Source organism: Vanellus vanellus (assembly GCF_965231255.1).
Source record: "Vanellus vanellus genome assembly, chromosome: 16".
In the NCBI taxonomy this organism is placed as follows: domain Eukaryota; kingdom Metazoa; phylum Chordata; class Aves; order Charadriiformes; family Charadriidae; genus Vanellus; species Vanellus vanellus.
In genome coordinates this window covers 5,470,463-5,497,130 of record NC_138921.1, presented here as the reverse complement: position 1 = coordinate 5,497,130, position 26,668 = coordinate 5,470,463, and the positions used below count along the sequence as shown (strand labels likewise).

At 41.5% G+C, this 26,668-nt stretch overlaps 1 protein-coding gene across 3 annotated transcripts; it reads right to left on the bottom strand.

Moving 5' to 3' along the window:
• On the bottom strand, positions 1 to 26,584 carry SLC5A1 (solute carrier family 5 member 1; the record flags this gene model as incomplete). 3 transcript variants are annotated; one of them, XM_082491721.1, is made up of 15 exons in its annotated part: positions 1 to 262; positions 1,111 to 1,213; positions 1,523 to 1,738; positions 3,756 to 3,924; positions 4,539 to 4,689; positions 5,757 to 5,864; positions 6,663 to 6,798; positions 7,775 to 7,995; positions 8,192 to 8,272; positions 8,497 to 8,602; positions 13,614 to 13,718; positions 14,090 to 14,149; positions 16,551 to 16,655; positions 24,505 to 24,576; positions 26,498 to 26,584. In XM_082491721.1, the coding sequence occupies 15 exons, from the start codon at positions 26,582 to 26,584 to the stop codon at positions 39 to 41; spliced, it is 1,944 nt and encodes a 647-aa protein (XP_082347847.1). In that variant the 3' UTR covers positions 1 to 38. The 3 variants fall into 3 exon arrangements, with proteins under 3 accessions (XP_082347847.1, XP_082347848.1, XP_082347849.1); XM_082491722.1 differs by lacking the exon at positions 5,757 to 5,864; XM_082491723.1 differs by lacking the exons at positions 14,090 to 14,149; positions 16,551 to 16,655; positions 24,505 to 24,576; positions 26,498 to 26,584 and having other exon boundaries at positions 1,105 to 1,213.
• Positions 26,585 to 26,668: the final 84 nt, after the last annotated feature.

The window sequence follows — 26,668 nt, the reverse complement described above, 5'->3', positions numbered from 1 at the left end:
TTGACAATACAGTACAATTCAGAACTGTAATTAGAGATTTATGCAAAGAAGGCATGGCAAAAGACAGCCACAGTCAATAGGATGATGCCATTGATATTCACAACATTTCTCCAAAGTGGCACTTCGCTTGTGTCAGTCAGTTTCTTCTTCAATGCTTCCTCTTCCTCCTTGCTCAGTTTGGGTCCTTTTTGTTGATCTATGCCACAGAACCAGTTGTACGCTTTCTTAAAGCATCCCGGTTCTTCTTTATTTTCCTCGTTAACTGGAATGAATAACACACTGGTCATGAAATGTAAGCATAGACCACTGCATGCACCAGCAGATCTCTGCAACTGAGGACATTCCGATGTTTAATACAGCAGCTCTGATTTATGGTCATAGTTACATGGAAACATTTTAGTACAAGGCAGCATATTCGCAGCTCGCCTGGAAAAAGAGTGATTTTCTACATGTTGAAAAAGAGCCTTTTGCAGAAGACACTTGCACCTTTCACAGCCTGGAGGCTTGGTTCTGGTATTGGAGAAGCAAACCATGCTGCAAAGCTTAAACTCAATTTTTTCAATAGTTTTTACACTTGTAATTAAAAGACAAATAAATTAATTTGAGGATACTTATGAAAAGGAACTTGGCGGCAGAACCAGAAACCCAGCAAAGAGAGCAGGTGGTTTTGCCTAGATGGATGTCTGGCAATTCGCGTTCATTCTGCCTCGCACCAGATCATTGCTCCTTCAGTCCTGGCTACTACCCACTGTTTCCAAGTGAATCCTCATTGTTTCGTTCCAAGTGCTGGAGTCACACGCAGTTCTGCCAATGCACACCCCCTCTCGCCTAAAGTATCTCCATTCTTTTAGTCCCAGAACTGCCACTGAGCTACCTAGAGAAGCTACCTAGAGAGTTTCTCCCTTCAAATCCACTTCACTGCTGATTTACACTGAGCTTTACAGCCTGGTAAAAGGCAGCTCGCTGGCCATTTCAACATGTGGGGTTTGAGGTTTTGTTGTTGGAGGGGAGGAGGATGCCTCTGAATATCGAGCGTGTTAATGTTTCTTCAGGAATGAAATAGGGATACGCACATATATTGTTAGTATCTATAGATATTACAACAGTTACCTGATTCCTCATCCTTTTCGTCAGCTTGGTCCTGCTCGTCATCTGCATCAAGATCAATACGTTCTTCTTTGCTGTCCCGCAAAGACCAGCACAAGCGGTAAAGCTGCCATGACACAAAATGAGTTTATAAATCTACAATCTTACTACACCGAGATAAACCAGCCTGGCCAGCACATGAACAAGCTCTAAAACCATGACACCCCAAATGTCTGTTAAGTCAATGTCTAAGATTATTAGGAGTCACTGAAGATTTGTGACAGATAAATGAAGACGGTTTCCTTTGCTTTCTTACAAGTGCTGTGTGATGTGGGTAGCTGAAATGTCCGGAGGTAATACACCAAGCACCAGTGTTTAAAACTAGCGGTTTCATTAAGTTCCCTTTGTTGAGGAGCAGGCCCGTAATAATACTCACATGTACGTCGGGAATGGGCTTAGTCATGAAGGAGACTGCCAAGATGACAATGGCGGAAACCCCAAAGAGAATCATTGCAAAGTAAAGGTAGTGAATCCCACAGATGATGTATGGGCACTTGGAAGGGGTCACACAGTTGCCAGTTCCGTAGGCAAACTCTGCAATCATCCTACCGAGTCCGGCCAGCAGCCCGACCATCAGGCCCCAGAAGGCACCCTGCAGACAAAGTGACACAAGTTACCAACGTGAGTCATTTCAGGCATGGGAATAAGTTCTAAGCTCTGAATAGCTGCTGGAGGAAACACGGAGGTAGCTGTGTGTTACGCTGGCTTTGGCACATGGGTTTTAACGCAGATACTTTCAGTGACCATATTTACAGCTCCGTGTATTAATACAACTGAAAGGGGCACTGACCAGCGTCTCAGAGAAAGAGTATAGAGAACACCTTATCCAGCTCATTTCTCAAAGTTCATCTGTCTCCACACAATGTTCTCCTTATACAGGACAGGCTTGAGCCACAGGCTACGCATCCCAAGGGTTGTTCTTCTATCTTTTTATCTTTGAGGACTAAATCCCTGATGGATGGACAGATGGATGGACCTCCTAAAATATGTCTGGTTTATCTTCTAATGACCTTGTTAGCAATTAGCTAAAAGTTAATTCTCAATATGTTTTGTGGATGGTTTGCTGCTAGGTATGTATCCCTCTAGCCCAAGGATAAAAGACACACAGGTCTTTTATCACAAATTCAAACATGGGAAATTCGGTTTAAACATAATTTTTTTTGTTTTACTGTAACGGTGGTTGAACATTGGAACAGGTTGCCGAGGGACATTGTGGAGTCTCCATCCCGGGAGATATTCAAAAGCCAACTGGGCAGGACCTGACCATCCTGCTCTCGTTAGCCCTACTTTCAGTGGGGTTGTACTAGTCCAGAGTTGCCTTCCAATCTCAGCCATTCCCTGATGTTGGTAACACAAATTTATAAATCCCAATTAAAAAATATTCTAGGTTTAATACTGTGTTTAAGAACAAAACAGTTTTAATTATTCAGTGGTCAAAGTTACAAAAATGTTTTGTAGTAGGACAAGATAGTTAATTCCATTTCTGGCAGAAAGAAAAATGATTCTGAGCAAGAAATGTTGATAGATCTTATAAGTAATTACTGTATTGGAGTTTATCTTATGCAAGGCTACAATTCTTCGAAGCTTTGATGTTTGTCTCCCCCATTTACCCAAATTTAAATTGTGCAGTGTGCACACACCCCCAGGGATTATACTGAATTCTTACTCAGGTAAAATTCCAGCTAAAGTCAATGACAGATTTTCATGAAGGGCACAAAGCTTTAATCCATTTGTGAGGTTTAGCCCTATTAGGATGGGAAATGGAACATCCCTTGTGTGTAAAACAGGTTTTTCTTGGGTATACACACAAATAACCACTCAACTGGTCTCGAGAGAAAATAGCGAGGAAAAAAGTTCAAGCCATATTCAAAAACCCTCACTCTCTAGGCTTTCTCACTGAACTCATCCTCTTTGGAGCAAGCCTGAGCAATAGGCAAGTGTTGTTATTCCAACACCACTTGTTAGAATAGAACACTTGTTGTTATAGAAAAGAAATGGAATTCCTGAGTACTGAGTTTTCAGAATGTCTGACACCCCAGTCACCGTGACTGGCCTATGGTCCCATCAAAGCATGTGACAGACCTCATGCCTTCTGCGTTACTTACAAAGGCTTAAGTACAATATTTCTCAGTTCACTGCTCTAAGAATCAAAATCAGTGATTCCCAGACTAGGTCCTAAAAGCAACGGGAAACAATGCATAAAACAATAGTATGTTTATTTAGAACAGCATTGATATAGTGGTCAAGAGGAAGGTGCAAGGGGATATGTTTCATAAAGCAGTATGGTGACCAATATCCTAAAAGATTACTTTCAAATATGTCTCCGTAAATTATCCATTTAACACACTTCTTGGCAAAGTGATAGATAATGTAGGCTTCAGAGCTATCTGGGAACTCCTAGGTGACTGTTTATCTATCAGATTAGCAAAGAACTTTTTCAAACTCATCTCTGAAACCTCAGGCCCTGGGGTATGGAAGCACAGAATAGGGCCATAGTAGGACTAAAATAAACAGGGAGAACCTGCTAATAAAAGACACTAAAACAAAAAAGCAATTCTCCTAAGGTCTAAAGGAACAAGTGGCATATTTGTTTCCTAATTTGCACTTACCTGCTCATTGACACGCTTGCAGAAGATGGCAAGCAGGAAGACAGCAGCGATGGGAGGTCCCAGGTAGCTGGTGACTGACTGAATATAATCGAAGAGCTGCCCATTTGAAGCAGACTGCACCACAGGAACCCAGGCAATGCTGATGCCAATTAAAAGCAACATAAATGCCCTGTAAACATAGCCAGATATTCAATTAGCCACCTGCTTAGAAGCGTCTATCAGAAAGAAAAAAACAGCAATTAATCAATAATTTTAATGTCCATTTTGTATTTCAACCAGCAAAATCAATGATAATGGCCAATTACCATTGAACAAACAAAAGAAATCCAAGCTGGATATTGTGTCTGTCAAATATCCCTCAGCATACAGCTAAACATGCAATCAAAACATAGAAAATCACTTTTTTCCTTTGTTTGTTACGTCTAGAGACAAATCAATAGCAGATCAACTAGAAGAACTAGTTCACTGATGCTGTACTATTGTGTAGCATAAAGCCTAGGAAGATACTTTAAAATAGTTCCCTTTGAATAGCAGTAGGAAGTGCTGAGAATTAGTTCAGCTACTTCATCCGCTGCTGTCAATGGAATTGGAAGCGAGGTTGGGGTTTTTTCCAAAAGGAAAGTGTACGGTGGGACAGCTTGTCTGGCCACAGGAGGCCACTGCTGCACTGCCCGCACACCCGAAAGCAGGTTTCACCCAGGTGCACTTTTTGGAGGCTGCAGTGTGTAAAGCCTCTAGTGCTGGTGATGTTTGTATGGCTGCGGAAGACTCGGCTGCATTTACCTTCCAGCTAACATAAGCTCTTTCTCAGATGGTCGTGATCGAATTTTGGTGTAAATGTCCATAGTGAACAAGGTACTAGCACTGTTAAAAATGGAAGTCAGGGAGCTCATAAGGGAGGCCAACATGACGGACAACATCAGACCCCGCAGACCTGAAATACAAAGATACGGGAACCGGGATGAGCATTGCGTGAAGAGTCTCAGTACGTGACACCATCCATAGAGCCTGTCCGACCCTTTTGAGTCAGGCAGCTACGAGCAGCTGGTGCCTGCCTGACTTTCTCTTGCCATGCAAGCAGAGTAACGTCTGCTGAGCTTCGGAAAAGCTATTTGCGGCACTGACAGGGCAACTCTTGAGCTTTTAGAACATAGGTTCTTCTTTTGTGAATGCTGTCTGATTAAATGCTGAAATAAAAAGAAAAAAAATCCTAAGCAGACTTTCCCCAACAGCTGTAAAGGTAATTTCTCTTGTTTGCAGGCGAGTGCTCACTTGCTTGTGGTATATTTGTAAACCAGTTGTTAGGCAAAAAAAAATGTTTCTTTTACTGTTTGAAAATCAGAGTAAGCCACTTTTCCAGACGGTATGATCTAATCAACACGGTATGGGGAAGTACCGTTGTATTCTGATAATACTATGTACAACAGTTATAATACAATGGGGAAGTACTAAAGGTATCAGGGAAGTACCATGGTCTGTATAATATCATAATCTGTCTTTCTAGCCTTATGAACCAGCTCTGTGGTTTTCTGCAGAAGTTTACCTTCTATGTATACATTGTCCTCTCCAGAGCGGTGCCTTATTCTCTCATTGAACGTGTGTCCTATGGGACAATGTGTACATAGAATATTTTCTCCTCCCACCTCGGTGGATTTAGCAGGACTGCAGGTGTATGCCTCCAACTCAGAAATCCTGGCAGAGACAGTCTTTTATAAATCATTGGCAAAGTAGGGGTTTTTTTTACCTTGACAGAAAGGGGTCTCAATTACCATTTCATCACCCAGTATTTGCCAGCTGAGAACTGACATTGCCAGCACGTAGCTACTCTGCACCTACAGCTACAACTAGTTCAAACTACCCCTTTGATTAATAGTACAGAGTTCTAACAAGAATTTTTGAACTAAATATGGGACTTGGGCTCCCGCTAACACCTGCTTTTACAGTCTGGCAGCCTCACCTTTCCTAAAACAAATAAACAAACAAATACAGACAGCGTCTTACCATTTGGCATAAGCTCCACTACCATTTTTGGATAAGCAATATTTGTACAGCCAACTGAGGTGCCACAGTACTTTTCACAGATTTCAGGCACAACACAAGCCACCACATCTGAGTAGAGGATAAGGAGACAGGGTTAGATGAGGTCATACAAACAAAATATTGCACCTAAATTCATAGAACTTCTAAAATTTATCTCTGTGCTGAACCACTGGATTGACATGCTTGATACCATCCTTGGTCTGCTGGCAGGGAGGAAGGTGATTCTAAGCCTCTATCCTTCCTTTCCTCTCTAAAAGAATACTGAAAAGTGCTGCAGGTCAAAAAAAAAAAAAAAAAAAAAAATCAGTGTTAATTTGTCAGATTGGCACTGAACAACACAAGCAGAGCAAGTAGAAGAACAAGCACAGGAACAGAAAGACCCCCCCCTCCAACCTGAACATCTCTCCTCTGCCTGCTGTTAAACACACGGTTGGTTAGAGAGAGGGGAGATTGGCATTTCCCCACACAGCACTCGGGACTGTCCATGGCCCAAAATATTGCTGTCTGAGACTGATGACTCTTCCTCTACTTGCAGCAGGGTATCAGTCCTGGGCAGCATTTTCCACTCATTCAGCCAGAGCGGGGCTGTAACAAACAGACAACTGGGGAGGGACACCGTGGAATTTCTCTCCCCTAAAATGAACGGCAATAGCATTAGCAGAAACCTGGGATCAGGGAAAAGAGGAAGACCTGTGACTTCTTACAGTGTAGTTAGTTTTTGTGCATACATGTGCCTGGACAATTTGGATGACAAGATGACAATCTAACAGGTATTTTGAAAGGGGCAGAGGATAGGAAATTAAGAGACACTGGCAGGGAAAGATAGGCAGCAAGAAGAAATTTGCATTTCTGTATACATAGGCATACCTGTATACAAAATTCGGCTGATCATTCCAGGCATCACTATGATAAACATGGGCAAGAGTTTCAGGTATCCACACATGATACAACCAGCCTTCACGTGGGACATGTTCTTTCCAGAGAGACATCTTTGGACAATGACCTGTCAATGAGACACGGCAAGCATGCATGAATCCGCCAAGAACAGCATTTCCATGAACACACCGTGCCAAGGTCCAGATGCAAGGTACTTCACCTCTGTGACAGTGAAAAAGCCTATTCACTACTTCTGTCACCAGAAAAAATAAAATATACATGATAATCAAAGGATATATTTGAAATAAATAAAGGAAAATATCATTTATCTAGTGTATGTTTAAGAGGTAAGACTCTCTCACAAGATGTTCTTAAAGCAGATAGACTAAAAAGCCAAAAAGGAATAAAATATTGAGCTGAGCAATAGATACAGTTACATTGGGGGGGTTGTTCATTTGTTTACAAGTTGTGAAGATTATCTTCCTCACAATTCAGAATGCAGATAGATCACTTGCTAGAGATTGGACACAATCATGCATCGCAGTTGCAGGAGCACATTTTGCTCTACTCATGTAAGTGTGATCTCTTGGGGAAACTGGACAGTAGGTTTTAGGGAGAAGGAAAGAGGATTGGGGAAAAGTCTCCAGACTGAAGGAGCTGACGTATATAGAACATCCTCCCAAGACTGTGTATGCAAATATGAAAGCCGCACAAATAGGAAACAAGGTAGTACTACTGAATGGGGAATCGTATGTAGACCCAGTCTAACAAGGATCGTTTGATGCATGGTTTCCTAAGTAAATGTTGATATTACAACCTCTCTGTGTTTTTACGCACAGTCACACACAAAAAATAGGAAAGGAATTATACACAGTATCTGTTGGGCACAATGTATAAGAAGAATTGAAAGAACACTCGTTCCATTTTCTCACGCGTGGGAGGGGTTTAGAAACCAGAAACTGAAAAGTCACTGACCAGTCTTGAAATGACTGCCAGTTCTGTGACCCAGCTTTGAGTTACAGTGGGGGAAGAGTACCCCCAGCTCACACTGGACTGAAGAGTTTTGTGTTGGGCATTTCCAAGGTGTATGGCTTCCACATTACCTGATCCGTGCACCAGTACCACAAAGCAATGATGCTCAAACCAAAGACGAGCCCTGGCCACGGCAAATCTCCAGTGATGGGATCTCGGAAGATGTGAAAGGAATCCTCCCGAGGAGTGTAGCAGTCTGAATCAATTGTAACATTCCCATAGGAGGTATTGGATGGAATTGCATTCATGTACTTCTGCATGAAATTATCATACCCTCCTACTTCAGAAAATGCTGAAAAATAGAAAGTAAAAATAGCGATAAAGTATTTAATACTGAAATCTCAAATAGAGCTAGAGAATGCGAGGAGAAAAACGTCCTTAATATGGATATAAAAAACCCCCAGAGTTCCACACCACAGGGTCCATTTCCATAGCCCCTGTGGGATTTGTGGCTGAACATTGCAGTTTAATTCATCTGATTTACTTACCAAATCCCATGAGAATAAAGGATCCCACTACCATGATAAATGTTTGTAAGGTGTCTGTGTAAATCACAGCTGCAAGGCCACCTAACGGCAAAGAAAAGTCAAGACAAATAGGTTAGCCCCTGTGCAAATGCCTCAGTGGAAATCTTTTCTTCCCCTTTTCTCACGACTTCTCTCTTTCAAGCAAAAACCACTGTAAATAACTCCTCTTTCAGGTTTTCCTTTCTCCCCTCTTACCTGCCTCCCCTCTTCTCTGTTTTCTGGGTTCACTAACTTCTTTGATTTATCAGACTGCTCTGCAAACTCACCTGTGATGGTGTAAAGAGCAGTAATAGCGAGCAGGATAATTATGGCCAAATAAAGATTCAGCCCTATGGCCAGCTGTATAAATACAGCTCCAGAGAATATGTCTGCCTATAAAAGAAAAAATGATAGATTAAGCAATGTTTAAAATCATGATGATGGCACATTACACATTCATGATGAGGGTACTGAAATACACGACTTCCCCCTTACAGTACACACGCCAAAAATAGGTGCAAAATTAAAATAGAGACCCTTTTAGTACAACTGCCAGACTCCTCTCAGTGCCGTGCTGCTTTCAGTACAAGAGTTGCAACACTTCTCAAAGAATTTCCAAGTTTTTTTTCAATGGCTCCTTTTAGGTAGACACAGAGCCACCTCACTACTCTGTGCTTACACACTGAGACACAGCTTAATAACAAATCACTTAAAACTCAGGTTACACTGGCTGCTATGTGCAGGGATGGACACTGACACCTCCAAGACATGGCATGGTTCCCTTCATTTAGTGCTACTCTAACTAACAAGTCTCTTATTTTTTCTTTACTGCTTGCATACATGTGGTATAGCTAGTCTTGCTGGTTCAGGACAAATGATGATTAAAGGCAAACATCCTATATTATCTCTATTTTTAAGTTGCTGTCAGAATAATTGACATCAGTTGGCTAACAGAAGAGACCTTCAGCTCTTGCGTAAGAAAGGAATTGTTCCGGTTTCAGAGTAACACTCTGGGATTTTAAGCACGTTAAATCAGTTCCCGATTTAAAGATAATTTGCATCGATGTTATTTATCCAGGTTTGCAATCAGAATCATCTACCCCAGTGCACATGTAATGCGTTACTGTAAATTATGGTTTCATTAGAGGTTTGCATCTGTACCTATCCTTGCTCCTAAGCATCCAGTTCACAGGCTCATCTCCAATCCCACCTGTGTGCCTGCTTTCTGTATACATGCTCTATTCAGAGACTCCTGTCCTCATTTAACAGCACAAGTCCTCGTGGCCCTCAGCAAGCTCAGGAGCTGCAAAATGCTGCAGTAACTGCCCATATGTAGGGTCTGAGAAACAAGGACAAACAACGCTACATGTATCCTGGGGTAAAGCCTGCACACGGAATTACCGCCGGGCAGCTGCTAGGTGGCAACTTACCGGAGGAGCGGGAGGTTCCACAGGCCAGGCTGCGGGACAACCAGAGTCTCTGACCACAGAACAGGCACTTGCATCGCTTTTGTCCACAGCTAGGCTGAGGTAAGGCAGGGCAGATATACTAATAAGCAGTTGTGCAGTCTGGCTAGCCAGGAGATGCTGGATGAAGAAACCCTCTTCATTCCAGAGACACTGAAACCGAGACTGCAGGGTATGATCTCACCCTTAGTTCACTCCGGAGAATGAGGAAGAGGTATGGACCTCTGCAGCAAGAGGTCCTCCAACCCTACTGCCCCTGTTACCTGTAAAAACACCCTGACGTGCAGAAAACATCTGTGAAGCAGAGTGTGAATCACATCAGAGGTCCAGCTCCCAAAACTCTGCCTCTGGAGCAGCTTGAGATTATTTGATTTCTTATAGGTTAGTATGGAACTGCGAACCAGGACGTTTAGCTCTTAACCCCGGTGACTGTTAGACCATATCCTTTGTCCCTTCTCTCTATGGGACTACTTTTTTTCCTATCATCTTTTCACACCACTGACCAGCTTATGTCCGTGATCTTTCTTTTATTGTTCTTGGCTTTAGTTTAGCCTACATAGCATTAAATATTAATGGTCCTAAATTGACCCCCAGAAAGACCTGTATAGTTAATTATTTAGCATCCTGAGCAATATATCAGCTTCTTTGAATTGCTGAGTTACCGTTACCTTCCAACTTCACCGCTCCTCCCTCCTAATCAGATTATTTCTTTTCAATATTTCCTTGTTTCTCTATTAATACCTTTTTATGGACACTATTCAGTCCTTATCTTATCTCTGAATAGAGTAAAGCCTTTACATTACAAGCTACCTCTACAAAGCCATCCACAGATCATGCAGGAACAACTGGCAGAACACATGCCAGTTGAGTGAATCCAGCTGCAATGTTGATGTGGGAGTCAGGGAGTGGCACATACTCTTTACCCCCTACACCATGCACTCCTCAGAGGCGTTTATCCTTCTACCTCCTCTTCCCCCGTTAAGTCTATACCCGTACATTTACTACTGAAATTATGCTCAATGAATGTAAAGAAAATTTAGAAATTCCAGTTTACAATTTCTGATTTCTTCAAAAGCATTCAGCTCTTAATTCCCTTTTGTCTTGTCATAATTTAGTCAATTACTCTCCATCGAGATTTTATTTTTACTAGGCCATTTTCTTTGGCATAATGACCAGTATCAGCAACACTAGTGGGTAGCAAGCCCCTGAGAGCTGCTATAGGCATTACTCACAAAATACTGCAGGCTTAGGAAGGATGTACATGTGAGGCACCTGCCCAAAAGAAATCCTTTGAGCTCAAAGATCACACGTGTCCTGATCCCAAAGATCAACAATTTGCAGCACGGCCTTGTCTGGCAAGTGGTTGATTAGCCACAAAACAAGGTAAGAAATAAAGAAGAAATAGACAGAAAATAAGCAGGAAAAGAGAAATGGTAACGACCTTGTACGGGGGTGTGCAAAGGGAATCTGATCATCACATGGTGGTGTGCTCTGTGCCAGAAAGAGCATACCACGGGTTACACGACCTGACGTATTATACTGTTCATTGGAAAGCACCGTAAGAATGATATTATTAAGAATGGTAGATAGTATTTTAACACATCAAGGAAGCAGCACATGAAATAACTACCCCAGAAACAAGATGCCACTTTTCTGCAAGGATAAGAGACAGTAAGTATTGCTGCCAGCCAAACTGATAGGTGTGACTTCCTGTTAAGGGCAGGGCAGAAACCCGTCCTTCTATATCAAATCTCAATAAGCCCCAGAGATCACAAGGGACTGTTTGCAAAGGCAGCAGTCAAGGAAGTAAAATGCAAATCTCCAAGATGGCTATGGCATGGATTGTCAACACGTGGGTATGTTTGGATACAAACGTGCCTCTGGGAAGAGAGACCTGCGCTAGCTTCATGTAGCACGTGTGTCTCTACACAGCACCAAGTCAGCTACAGTCAAGGACGGAACAGCCTTTCCCTTTCTGCTTCTGGAGCTGGTTCACCTGGAGACAATGTGAGCATGGCGTTGGATAGCACGGTATAGAAAAACCTCCTCTGACTGTACCTGAAACCTCCAAGGACTCTGACTGTTCTGCCTGTTCTGAATAAGATATGGCAAGTAGATCAGAGCTGGGCAAATCCTGCCCTACCAAACAGTGACAGAAGACAAAAACGGAAAAGAGGTATTTGTATACTACAGAAACCTGAGCCACATTTGTACATGGGACAGACACTGTTAGAGTTGTTCAGGGCGGTTGGGGGAAACAAGAGAAATGGTTAGAGGAACTTGTGCACCAGATTTCTCCCCTGCATGGCACAGAGTCCCAGCTCCATAGCAATTCCCCACACACATCTGGAATAATTGGGTTGGTGGGAAGCTGGGATGGGCCACTGGTAGAGTGGGGCCTAGGTAATCTGCTGCTGTATGGATCTCTCAACTATCGCTTTGCTCCCTAATAAAACAGGACCACAAGGGCAGGAGGGGGTGCTTCAGCCTCATGACCACACTGGAAGCTTAAATGGAGGACCTGTCTTGCCTGGAAACAAGACACTCCAACTGAAACGGTGTGAAATCACATAACCAGATCTTTCGCATGATAGAGGCCAGAAATAAAAGACAGTGACTTCAGAACCTGCATAACACCTTGATAGGCTCGGTACAAACACGTGTTGCAGAATAGGACTCTGAGTCATCTGACTGGAAGAGTTTCTCAGCTGCTGGAGCTGCCAGAACTCTGTGTCATAGCTGGGATTTCTGATGATGGTAGTTAAGCACAACAGCAGCAAATTAACTGATCCTTTTAAAAGGTATGGAAATTCAACTCTGAGGCCACCTCCACAGCACCAGCCTGTTTAATTTATAACCTTTCTAAGTATCAGTTATCATGAAGATGTGAGAATGAGAGCAAAAGGCCAATCTTTTAGCTTAAATTGCACTATTATCACTCAGCTCCCATTCAGAGGGCAAAGAGTAATCTGCCATGGCAACTTCTGCAAAACAACAGATTGAGGCATGCCTGAACTGTGGACTTCTTCAGAGGCTTGATAGTTTCAAGATATATGGAAAATACCAGCTCCCTTCACTACTTCACAGCAACACAACCACTGACTTAATAAACATTAACTTCATAGCACCTTAAACTATATGCCAACCACTTGCCCATTAAATGAATCTCTCCTCTTCCCTCCTTTCACCTCAGATGTTATCATTTCTCTCCTTTGGATTTCCCCACTCTTTATTTTCCAATTCCTATTATTCTCTTTTTCTCCATAGCCCTCTTGCTCTTTTCCATCATCTGTATTACTGATGGCATGTTCATCAGAGTATGCTAAAACAGATAAATATGAAGTTTGGGGACAAAAATTCCTCCTCCTTGAGAAGACACTTTTTCTTCTGGAACCAAGGAGCACTGTTTATTCCCCTTAGCAGAAGGGCCAGGGGGTTGGAGTGGGACATTGAGTGCCCAAACCAATACTACAAAGTTTCTAAAACTACGTGGTTAGACAAGCAGCAGCTACTATTTCTCATAGAAGTGAAGCAGACAAGAGGGTACAAACTGATAAGTTGTGACCTTTTCCTCCACGTGTTTCACAGATCCCTAAGATAATAGACTGTAATACAAGTTTCCCTCCACTATGACTTGTTCTAGAGGAGAGCATAAGTAGAAGTTAACCTTAAAAACCTGAAAAAGAAAGAGAAAGCACAACAAGCATCAAGAGACATTGCCAGGAGGGCAAAAAAACTCAGACTGCAAAACAGATCTGGATACACAATCTCACTAGACAAAATAAAGAAAATACAAAATCATATTTTTACATTGACTCCTTAACGTAGGAGTCCAAATCCGAAACAATTTACCAACTATGTGAGCAATATTGTAAATGGAAGTTTCTTGTCTTTAGATCAATGTAGGATGGAAGAAATTATGTAAAAGTTTTACTTACTGAGATCTTTGTGAAAATATACAGGATCAGAGAAAGGACTGACAGGTAGACCTGAATCCGTTTCCCACCAAAACGCTTCTTCAGATACTCTGGCATTGTCACCACCTGGGGGGGGGGGGGGGGGGGGAGAGGTAGATAAGGTTTCAGATAATGGGGACACATACAAAGCAAATTAGAGGAGGTTTTTTTGCTACTCAGATACCATAAGAGAGGACAGCAAAGGGAGGGGAGCTGCAAATACAGTCGCAAGGAAGAGCAGCTCCAGGAATCAAAGGAGAACAAGGAGAGAGTACCACGTACTTCTCAACTCAGGTCTCAGAACAGAGAAACCTCACTTTTCAAATATATACAGACATAATCTAGTACAGCTCTAGCATGCTCAGATTTTATGCCATTCATAATGGCTCTGCAATATTCGAGACCTGATCCACAAACATGAGCAGCAAAGAAAAGCGTAATGTACTGTTTTGACTTACCCCAGCTTTGACGTAGATGGGTACAAACAGCCATCCTAGAACAACCACAAATATCAGAGCCTGCAACCAAGACAACATCAGCTGAATTAGCCTCCTCTCTCTAGATAGCACTCCCGAAGACCATTTATCAGACCCAATAGCAGCTAGAGACCATTGAACCACATAAAACTGGATGTTGCGAGGGTAGGGGGGAGGAGGAACTGCTCTGTCCTTTGATTTACGGTTGTAAATTTGGGAATGAAATCTTGGCAAAAAAAAAAAAAAAAAAAAAAGTCAGGTATTACATAGCCTGGATTTCATGCTAGATGTCCCAGAGAAGCACACATGATAATAAGAGATTTTCTAGAAAAACAGCCAATTGCTGCTCACAGGATTGCCCTCTAGTATCAAAGCACCACTCCACTAGCAACACCGGACCATCCCAGCCAACTCCAGAGCAGGCCCAGGGAGCCTGGTTTAAGGACGGTCAAAATGCAACCAGCCCACAAAGCTACCATTTCTGGGAAACATTACGGAAGGTGAAGTCTGCTACCTGAGACCCATTTGCTAGCATCCTGATTCTAGAGCCACTGATGTGCGATACTTTCTCACTCAGAGTCAGGTACGCTGCAACGGTATGTTGTGACGCCTTCAAATTTCGGTACTGGGGAGAGTAGCACTTCTTGTGATTACGATTTTGAACACTGACTGCCTTCTGCACTGGGTCTCTGTGAGACAGCCGTGTGCTTTACGACAATCCCACATACTGTACAGGATGTACCACATGCATTTAGTAAAATATTTTGTATTTTCACATTACCATTTCATAATGTATTTTGTGTTACCATGTGTAATTTGTGAACTATAGATCTTACTGTATTGCAGTGTCACCTTTTTCTGACTTAAATCACTAGCAAATGCTGTCTGATATAGAGTTGTAAGTATTTAAATTGACAAATACAGAATAAAATCCTGCTCTCAGAGCTGCACTCTGCATTTATTCTGTCTACAGGGCTTGGAGGGCATTTTTAATGTATCTTTTAAGTTCTGCCCTTAAATAAAAACTGTAAGACGGACAAGAAATACTGGGCCAGCTTCTGCTGTCACACTAATACAAATTAGAAATAATTTCAGTGGAATAATAGAGATACACAAGCAAAATATCAGCCAAACAGTATTTCTTTCAAGAGGAGAATCAGATTATACAGTCAAGAGCAACATTTCCACCATGTCTATTAACCTGTACACCAGACCCACTATGTCATAAGTAATGAACTACGTAGTGTACCTGCTCAAATATACACATGCATCATTGCTTCTTCCTAAACAACAATTGTTGTACACTGTGTATTGATATTAGTCCACAGAGAATCTCCCAGGAGATGAACTGGTAGAGGTGGAGATGTTTGAAGAAGGGTATGGGTCCTAGAGGTTTGAATACCGTGCAATTTCAAGCAATACTTGTTCTGCTTTGTTTTGCTTAGTTTTGGTACAAAGAGAAGGGGAATCAGGTTTGTTACAGGACTAGTGTAATCAAATAGAGAAGGATGACAGATTAACTGTGCACATCTCATAGAATTCATTTTAGCTTTTACCCTTCTTCTTAAATATTTATATCATATCAGTACTTGACTATTTGCAGCAACCATCTACTTGCTAAGGAAAAAAGCCAAATCCCTCAGGGTGGTACCCTTCTTTCACTGCACTGAATTAAATGCAAGGAAAGTATTCACTTATGTACACTCATTAAGTCCTTTGTGTCATAGTATAATCCCTTTCATGAAGGTGAATAACACAGAAGAGGAGCATTACTATCCACACCCACAGAGTCTACAGAGAATAGAAGGAAATGGACTGAATTAGTTCATGTGAATCTCCATGCTGTTGCAGTTGACACTACTCCTGGTACCCCAAGTAGTTCATTTAATGTCAGCTTGGATATCTCTACCCTATACTGCAACCATAAGCAAACCACACACATAATTAGAAGAAGGAGAAAGGAAAGAAGAAACGATTTTTGGAAAGCAGGTGGGTTGTGAAGGATGTCCAAAATTTCTCATAGCCTGTGAAGAAATCACAACCCCTTCAACAATTCCTAGATAGCAAAATGCTGTAAAAAATACTATGGATTACGAAACTGATAAATTCTTCCCAACATCATGCAGTCTGAAACTGCTCTTTATAGATACTTTAAAAGTAATCAAAAGATAGAGAAGAGAATACACCAATTTATTTGTTCCAAATACTCTCTAAAAAGCCTCATTCAACAGAAAAGTGTCACCTTCTCCCAGCGGCTTGGACAAGGACCAAGGAGGATGAGTTAAATAGTAGATTACCTTGGCATTTACTGGTCTGTACAGAAAATAAGCGTTGCCAAGCACAGACTTTGACAGTCCTAAATTATTAGGCAATGTTATTTTGATTAACCTCTGCAGATAATCCTGATGTCACAAATATGTTCACTTGAATGCATGCCACTTACATTCCATTCATATCCTCCGATGGCAATTCCTCCAGCTGCTGCTGTTCCTGCTATTCCCACAAAATGTCCACTGCCAATGTTACTGGCAAACAGAGAAGCACCAATCTGGAAACAGAAAACACAATATTTGGCTCTTAGGTCCTGTTCATGGTAACTTGAAAAAAAATCGCATTCGTTTGGTATTTTGAACTCCTGCTTATCTATCATGAGATGGTGATGACTGACAACCAAGTTCTTGGACAACTTTCAAGACTCCTTCTTATTGTCGCCCTCAAACCAGAGACTCCAGCCACCATATCTACAACGATGAGAGAAAGAATGGGATGTTGCATAGACAATGTTCTTCCAGTTGGTCAAACTGTTTATGATACCAATATAGATTTTAAAATATTTCTGTAACTTGACTAACTGACATTTGGGTGATACCCAAACAATTAGGGAAGAAGACTGCGATCTGTCTTGCTCAAGGAGGAAACAGTAAGTGCACACCCATTAGTCAAACTGGCACTCCCTATTTCATATTCCAGAGTCTGTGCAACTAAATGTATCATCGGTGAGAGTTGTACAGATTTTGTACTTGGTTCACTTTTAGTCAAAAGATACTCAATTACTCAGTTAAATTCAGAAAGCTACATGGCAGAAATATCTGTTGATAAAGTGCTTCTGAAAGATACAAACAATAGCAAATCAAGGAATTGTATTCAAGAAGTGCTGGGTCTCTAAGACCCCCTAATACTGCACTGATCATACAAACAGAACAGTGGGTAGAACATAGGAATTGATGAGCAGGGAGAGATTAAAAAAAAAATGAAAGGTTTACGTTGGATTACAGACAGGCAGGAGCCGTTCATAAAACAGACATTGTGCCAAAAGACCTAATTCTTTATTAAATAGCTCAGACAATAAAAAAGATTAAGAGAAAAGATATGAGCTTAATTTGCTCAAAATGAAACCATTAAAGGCAGCAGAAAAGCCTACGATAATTTACAAAGTCAGACGTTGAAGGATGCAGGGTGAGAACTCGAGCATGAAAAAGTGGTGTGATTGGCTATTGTAGGCAGAAGACGTGAGCCGGAGTAGTTCCAAGGTGAAGAGGCAAGTGAACGTTTTGTTATTCACCTCTATTTTTACTTTATGTTCTCTAAGAGTTACAGAGAAAAAAAAAAACAGTGTTAAAAATAAAATTATGTAGACTATAGGCAAAAGACCTCTGCTGACCAGCTTCTAATGCTCTCATTTGAGGTAGACCTCTCACGTTGAAAGATCCCAAGGTGCTTAAAAATGGTGTTTTAGACATACAAATGCAGGACCTGCATCCGGCACATTCTCTTTACGTAGTTCCGAAGTACAGGTGGTAAGAATGTATTCAGAGTCACCTTACAAAAGGGAGAAATATTTCTTGTCTGCAGCTCACTAGGTGATTTTTAGAGTCCTGAAATGTATATAAAGGGAATAGTTACAAATTTCCAGGTTTCCAGTCACTGCAGTGAGTTCTTTGAGTAGTAGTAAAAATTAAGTCAATCTTTCTGAGAGCACAGGCATGATTGCCTGAGATTCGGGAGGATAAAAGGGATTTCATCATAGAAATCCACCTCTGAAGATTAGATTTATTCTATAGAGCTGTGCCATAGCCAGGAATAGCAACCATGCTCTTTAATGCGCAATCTTGATCTCTAATCACAAAATAGATTTTCCTCCCCCATTTTTTATATGCAATATACAAATAAAATTCAGAGGTTTCCACTCTTTCTTTTCCAAGCTTACTTTTTTCTTCTTCCCTCATTTCTCCTGAGGGAATCCTCCCTGATTTCTTCTAGTCTTTTTGCAGGCAAACTGTTCTTTTGCTGTGTCAGGAAATGTATGTCTCTAAGTTCGCTCAGTTCTGGATTTTATTTTTTTTTTTTTTACATACTTGGAGAAGTCAGTTATGCCCTACAGAAATGTAACCTGTTTGTCAGATGACAGATATTTCTACAGGAATGATAAGTGTCGCAACAAGCATTAGCACATAAGCCAGAGAGATCACCGGTAATAAAGAAAACTTTTTCTTCTAACTTCTTTGTGACAGCAACAGTGTTTCCCAGCAATGATTTTGGAGAAACAAATATCGTTTATACCAACCATCAGCACTGTTGTCCAGTGCTTTCCCTGGAGATGAATAATTAAACTTAAATCTAGGTTACTAGAAATGCAATCACCAGAAAAGATAACCACATTAATCTCCGATTTTATTTAATGTGTTTGCTCTCCTGTTTCAAAAGCTTAAAATGTACTGCAAGCAGACCCAAGTAACAAAAGCAGCTAATGAAGAACTTTAAGAACTGACAGCTGTAGTAAGCTTTGGCTCAGTGCCTGAAACCCCGGGACATGTCATAGCATCCAGTGACAATGCCGTGTTCCCAACTTTACCCAGAGTACAACTGTACTGAAAGAAAAATACAAAACCAAAAAAAAGCAATGCAAAATTACCAACATATTTGGGGCCAGCGCAAGGACAAAACAATGTGAACGCAGATACTGCCTTCACTTTCTAAATTTTCTTTTCTGAATTAGGAAACACCCAGTGCAGCGGAACTGCATGATCAACACGTACTAATAATGGATGCAATCTAAAAAAACCTCGTTTTTTATTGTTATGTATACATGGAAAGGTATAACATGGTTTTATAGCTGGGAAAACGCATACCACCCTTAGAACTGCAGCGTGGTTAAAGCAAGAGGAGTGTTTACCAAATGTGCTTGTGCCCTGTCAGCCGCTGGTGCCAGAGGGGAAAGAGAAATTTCCAGTCTGGCACAGCAGCTCTTTAGGGATGAGGGAAGAGGGCAGATGGGCTCTGGGCCCAAGCTGTCCTGCTGAAGAACTTACTGCTGCGGTGGTTTTGTACTAAAAAGGCCGATCAGTGAAATTGCTTGATTTGCCATCGGTAGATGCTGCGGTACACTCATGCATGACCTAAAGAACGCTGGGCTGAATCGAAGTGGGTGATGACAGAGGGAAACAATCTTCTAGAAGCATTAACTGTTCTCAGAGAGTGTGTTACTGAATTGATTTTAAAAACAGATCTAGGAGGAAAAGTAAAGAAGAAAGTTGATTGAAAGGAACAAAAGGTGTTAAGAGGGAAAGAGAGGACAAAAAACTAAACTAACCTGAGGCAAACGTGGAACATTAACTCTTTTAAAAACTTTTAAGAGGTCAGGTTTTAACAAGAGTACTCTGTTCAGGAAAAGTACCACCACACTGCAGAGAGGTGATAATCACTATGTTTTTTCCATGTTATTCATTAACCGTTTCACCTTGCTCTTTTCATTAACTTGCGGATGCACTGACATCCCGGCGCTTGCGGTTCCAAACCATATATGACGTACTCTGCAAATCAGTGACCGCTGCAGTGACAGTGTACAGACTTCACAGCCTGTGGCTTTTCTGCCTGCCAGGACCTGCTAGTACATACCCTGTGCCCCTAATGTCTGCTTTCCTGTTTGGAAGTGTTTGCTGGGTATCAAACTCTGTTCCCCAATCCCAAGCACCCCTTGCCTGTGGCCTTCAGCCCCTTTACAGAGAACAGCAGAAGCTCCCTCACACCAGCATGAGGCCACCAGCCTTGCCCTGAGGTATCGCTCCTCCCATGGGCCACCTGCAGAAGCTGCTTCTCAAACCCCTCTTCCTTGGAGACATTTCTCATTCCCTAGTTTGAGAACTACTCCTTGACACTATCCACGCTTGTCTTTAACTCACAACTCTTTCCCTGCAACACATGGCTTTACCCTGACAGAAGGACGTAATTTTTCCTATGGGAGTTTTTTGGGATCACCCTTACTCTGGAAAAATCAGTACACTGCTTACAATGCAGTATTCCTGCCACGCTTTCAAGGTTCTGAGACACTTCTTGTGTAGGATTTTATTCTGCTTTCCCAATTACTCTGCAAATTCTGTGTAATGCATTACTGACAAATTAAATCACATTTATACACTTCCTAATTTTCTAAGCAAGAGAGAGGGATATGCACTGCTTATCAAATGCGTCTCTGTCTTCCAAGAAGCCCAACGGCTGTTGGAGCAGCACAGTCACAAGCAGCCTGATCTGGTACCTTTCCACCTTTGTCTTCTGAGACAGAAACAACACCTCCTGGCAGGCTGGAAAATTCTGATGAATTCTGTAGAAATCTGTTTCACCGAACGTTTCATTTTCTACCAGACTACTTTATTATTCTTTTTATTCTGAAAACTATTAATTTCACACTATTATTTCCATGGAACTTGACAAAATTAGTTAATTTCTTATTCCACTTTACAAGAAAAGGAAATACAAATGTTATTCATACCAGAGTTGTCTTTCCTGGATCCTCACAACAGTGTCAGATTCAGCAAGTGGGGAGATTTCTGAGAATATGTAAAACATAACTGGATGCAGCCATCAGAGAAGTCGTGCCAATGGTCAGTTCTGATGGCCTTGAAAATAAGCCATGCAGAACTCAAGCAAAAATCTGGAGTCTTTTTTCCTTAATTCTTATCTGTCTCACAAAGATCAACATGTAAGTGACAACAAACGAGCTGAGTTACATTTCTGTTTAAAGTGTAGTATGTCCTTGACTCTGCATGCTTCCTACTTACTCTTCAGTAAATCTTTCTAACCGTAGCTGGACTTCAGATGCCCAGCAGATACTCTTTGTCCTATTAGCATTTATGCCTCAGGAACTGAGGTATGTCAGGTAACCCATAATTTTGTGCAGACATCTCTGCAAAACTACAGAACCTGAAGAACAAAATTCAAAAGCAGGAAAGCTTCAAAATTGAAGTAGGTTTGGGGTTTTTTTTTTAATTGTGCATGAAACGCTGTTAATCCAGTGAGACCAGCTGCTACCAAAGCTGACGGTTCTCCAGGAACAGATACTTCATTGCCTACAATCGTAGAAAGTACTTGGCTGAACCTAACTCCTTCATGTAACAAGAGAAGCTAAAGTTCAGTTTGTAAGGCCCACTGTTACAAAGCTGTCGCTTTCCCTCAGCTTGTCTGTGTCTTTTTGGAAAAAGCAGAGCTGGTTTGGAGTATTTAAAAAGAGACATATGTGTCTTTCCTGAAGACATCTCCCTCAAAGCCCAAAAGACCAAAACCAGCTTCTTGAAGATTCTTCTCTCAGTTTCTGTAGAAAGACGGTGGAAAGGGCGCAGCTTTTCATACCATTATGATTAACCTACGATGGATTTCAATTTATGGCAATCAGTGACAATGTAATTATATACCTTGATCCCTAATTAACTGCTGGAACTACTGAGTCGGCTCATCCACTGCACCAGGGCAGTGATTCCAGTGAACTAACACAGAAGTGACCTATTACCTCCGCAGAAAAGCCAGAAAAGACTAGCTGTGGGCTTGGTTCTGCAAAATACAAAGCAGCCTTCATGGATTCTGCTGGAGCCAACAATCAGAGCCAAAGTTGGACAGATCTGGCCCACGATAACGGTCTTGCTCCTACTTTATACGTTGACAAATTGAATCACAATTAGGCAAAGTAACTGACAAACATGCAAAAGCCATATCAAAAGTGGACTAACCTCCAGGACTTGATTGCCAGAGCCTCCTCTAGTCTACTAAACCACAGCTATTATATCATTTAAGTGAACAGAATCTCTTTCCCAGGCTTGTCAGCAAGAGATCCCAATACACTGCTAATGAGCCTCTCCCTGTGAGGTCAGAGAAGCCACTTATGGCTGCCCTGTAGAGCATAGAACATAGCACAACCACTGAAAATTAAAAAAAGATTAAGGGAGTTAAGTTTATAACAAGTTTGTGGAAGGGTTTTTTTGTTTTGTTTCGTTTTTCTCAGTTTCAGAAAGCAATTACATGGCAAGAGTCATTATCCTGAAATCGCAAGGAAGAAATCTGATAAATAAGAGTCCAATTACATACAAAACAACTTCCCCCACCCTGTCTCTCATCTACAGTCTTTGGAAATGTATCTGGGTTTTCCAGAATCATGATGTGGTCCTGACATGGCACAAAAGAAAAGTCAAAGCGCAGAAGTAAAAAAATACACACAGCATTAGCTGTTGCAGAACTGAGATCTCATCTTTGACTGAACTTTCTATACTTTCGTTGGTTTCCTAGTCATTTCAGCCCAGTTTGCCAAACTGTGGGAATAAGGTGTTTTGGAATCACTTTTTATCCAAGGCAAACTTTCCAAGGTGGTGCTGCTGACATGGTATTTAGTTTGTGGTTTGAGTGCTTGCCATTTGTTTGTTTTGAGTGATACCAGGAAGAATAGCAAGAAGGGTTTATTTTTATGGTGCAGAAAGACACTCCTGGCATTCCAAAGGGAAGGATCGAAGGGGTAGTCTAGGACTCCACTGATGACTAGAACTGACATCCATGCTGAGCTCGCAGAGTTTTGGAAGGAGAGAGAGATGATCCTAGCACCAACCACTGCACTGTGGGGTCATCCCTTTTGTCTTCCCACTGGAGGAAGGGAGCCTGCTGAATCTTTTGGGTTCGTGTTGGCAGAGAACTCAGCGTTAGATAATTTTCCCTGGGTCTTAGGGAAATCTTTAGGAGTTCTCAGTGCCACTGCAGCAAGACAGAAGTTTTTTATGGTGAGTCCTTCCTGCCTTGTTTCTCCCACCTCCATTTACATCTGCACAAAAGGGCATATTCACCCTTGACAGGCATAGACAATTGCTCACGGTTAAAAGCAGCCCCCTGATTAAAGTGACGGTTAAGCAGAATAATCTGTTTGGGTTTTTTCCTCTCTCCCTAGACGTAGAGGATTTATCTTAAAATAACTTGGAAACTTTCTCTTTCCTCAGTTTTCCAGTGGAACATGAATTTTCTTAGATCTACTGTACCAAATGAGGAAACCTTTTACTGTCGCTAGCCTTCAATCTTTTTATGTCATTAAAGAGGCAGTCCCAATCTTTTCCAAAGGCAGGCAGCAGCTCCCAGAAGCACTGAAGCAAGATGACTGGAAGATGTGTAGGTATTTCTGCAGCCTACTTTAAGAAAATTCCTACATTTTTAGACAACAAATATTTACTCTCACTCTCCCTGATCCTGTAACTGAATCCGTGTGGGTGAAATCTTGAATCAGAAGTCTTAATGAAGTGCAAAAATGTTTTTCGAGACTGAATGCGAGATCAGGAACCTTGAAGATTTCCATTCAAGCACATGGAAACATGTACAATGCAAGTAATACAGAAAATGCAGGTTTGTCTAAGTTTTCTGCTTTTCCAAAAAGTCAACCTATACAGACTGTATGGTCTAGAAGAAACAGATAATTGTTTCTAATATCACTTCTGCCAGAGGCCTGCTGGATGACTATGAACATATTTTGTGGCTGTGACTCCTTTTTTCCAATTTGGAAGAGTATATAAATCCACAGAACACAAACAACATAAGCCACAGATAATGTTGAAATAAATTTACACTATATTTTACCAATAACTTATCATAATATTTCCAGGATTCTCTCCTTGTACAGACCAGAACTTGTTACCAAAAGTGGAAATAATAGAACAATATGAGGAAAAAAGTCAGTAAATTGATTCCCTGTGATAACCGCAAAATGAGCCAGCTTCTTTGAATAAAATGAAAGTAATAAATTCAAAATATTAAGAAGTTTTAAAGCAGGCTGAAAGGCAAAGCATTGGATTTGTCTACACTGACATTACCAATGTACCTATGGTCAAACAAGTTGGTCACATAATCAAGATAGCTCAGACCTCAACCCGGCCAACTTCCCCAACCCTTTTCCCTGCCTATCGGTGGCTTTTATTGTGCAGTTTGCTCTGTATCACCACGGCTAGAGAAGGAGTTTGAAGTGCATCTACACAACACAGCCATTACAGTCTTGACAGTATTGTAGAGATACTTAATATATAAGGACTAGACATAGTCATACAGAAGTGGATGCACGTATACACACATACATTTTATATAAACACACAATATATAACACTCACTGGCCACCAAACCATGCTTCGTCCAGCCAGGAAGAATCCACCTACTGTCCCTCGGTTGGTTGAGTACATAGCCTGGGAAAAAAAAAGAAAGAAAGAAAGATGGAATCATATTTTAAGTATAATAGGGAAGCTATACACAGACTAAGAACAGCTAGAATGGAGGGATACAATACATGGGGAGAGCAAAGTGAAGGAAATAAACAGCATGGCTAAAACGAACAAGCTTATGATGAAGAAAATAACACAACTGAGCAATGATTCTTGCATCTAGGTCTACGTTAACCATTCAAGCTTCATTGCATTACCTTTCATTACAAAGCAAAACATTAAAATAAAAGTAAATTTAACCAAAAAATTGATCACTCAAATAAAACTCATATGAACACTTCATCAGGGGTGCAATGCCTTTGATTTCAGGCATCAAAAAATAGTATAAGTTGCAAGTTCATTAACAGAAAGTGTGCAGCTTTTTTACTCAATACTATCCAGCCCAGCAGATATCTACAAAAATCTGTTTTCTTGTCATGATATCAGCATTGTAACCATTTCTCTCTGAAGTTTAAAAAAATAAGCCAACTAAAATTTCCTTTTCACACAATTATTTTGTATTTGTCGAGGGTTGGGCTTTAGGAGGAAGCTTCATCCAATTTTTGTTAATGACCCTGATCCAAATATTGGATTCCCATTGTCTCCTCTGATGGACTTTGAACAGGCAAATAAAGAAAGGCAACTTAGGAAAATTAGCCAGATCTTTTCTTCTGGTGCAGAAGGCGGCAAGTAATTACAATAGATTTACATTTAACTACACACCACAAATGAATAAGTATTTGTCGCTCCTGCCTGCAAGACAGCAAGGTGTTCAGGTGTGCTGGGGGCTTCAGTTTTTTGCTAGGCTTTTAGCATCTACTACCACGGCAAAGAGCTAAAGAAAAGGTTGTGTCCATTTTTGGTGCTCTTCGAAACACTGCCAGACTGGTAGAAAGGGAGATTTGTTTTGCATCTGACCCCTGGGATGCTCCCGGGAAGCACAGGATTACTGAGGGACAATGCCTCCTCTCCACTTGTTAATGGTCAGGTGTTCAGGTGACCAGGAGAGCTCGCCCCAAGGAAACAGAAATTTAGTGACATTCCACTGTTTACAGCTTTGTAGCTCATCGTAGTGGCCTATTATCTTCAAACATTTTAGCATGGAGTTTCCACCAATAGGACAGTATCTGCCTTTCTCCATCAGCTGTGAAAGCACTGGGCTTTGTTTTCGGATTAGGCACCGAGTTTTCCCTTGCAGTGCTCAGCACATTCAGCATTGCCAGGGTGAGGGCAGGAGGCACCGCTCTGCTTAGATCACCAACTGAAAGTCATTGCCATCACTTGCCACCCCTGAAACTGTTCCTTCCTCATAGTTTCAACGGCACTGCACCCTGTGGTCAAGGTCCTACTGGCAAAAAAAGCCACGACAGTGCTGTCCTCAAACGACACCTACAATCTTGACCCATCTCGTTCCTTTGCTGAGAGTGCTCTGCAGTCCCTGGTCTGTCACACAGTCACAGCTGCAGCTTTACTGTTACACCACCATACTGCCCTCCCTGCACGTTGACTTCACCTCTTCTCACTCCTCCTATGGCATCCCCTCACACCACCAATTCTCACTGCAGTCCCTGTGCTCCGCAGAGCTAAACCCCAGCTGTTCGCCTCTGCCTGCCTTCTGACAGGGGCTCTAGCTGCCCTGGTCTTTACTGATCAGATCGCTCAGCTTCTTCCCCACACGAACCTCATTACTCCACCTTGCTCACTAGTTCCATTCATCCGCCTAAACAGATTCCTCTCCCAGTCCCCACATTTTCTGCACCAGGCACTTACCAGCTATCTCAATTAGGCACCAAAATCTTTATACAATTATACATTTTCATTTACTGAGCCATTTTCCCAGGACCCCATAAACTACCTGCTCATTAAGTTAAAAAAAATAAATAAATAAAATAAAATCCCAACCTACCCATAGTCCCACTGCCAGGACTACCAAAAAATAGATGACAATAACAGAGATGTCCGCAGGATTGTTGATCCTTATGTCGGATTCCATCCTGGCTGCTTCCCTGGCTTTCTTCTTCTTTCTCCCCTTATATGCTTCTTGCAGAGTTCAGGTTAATGATAAACTGCTGTCATC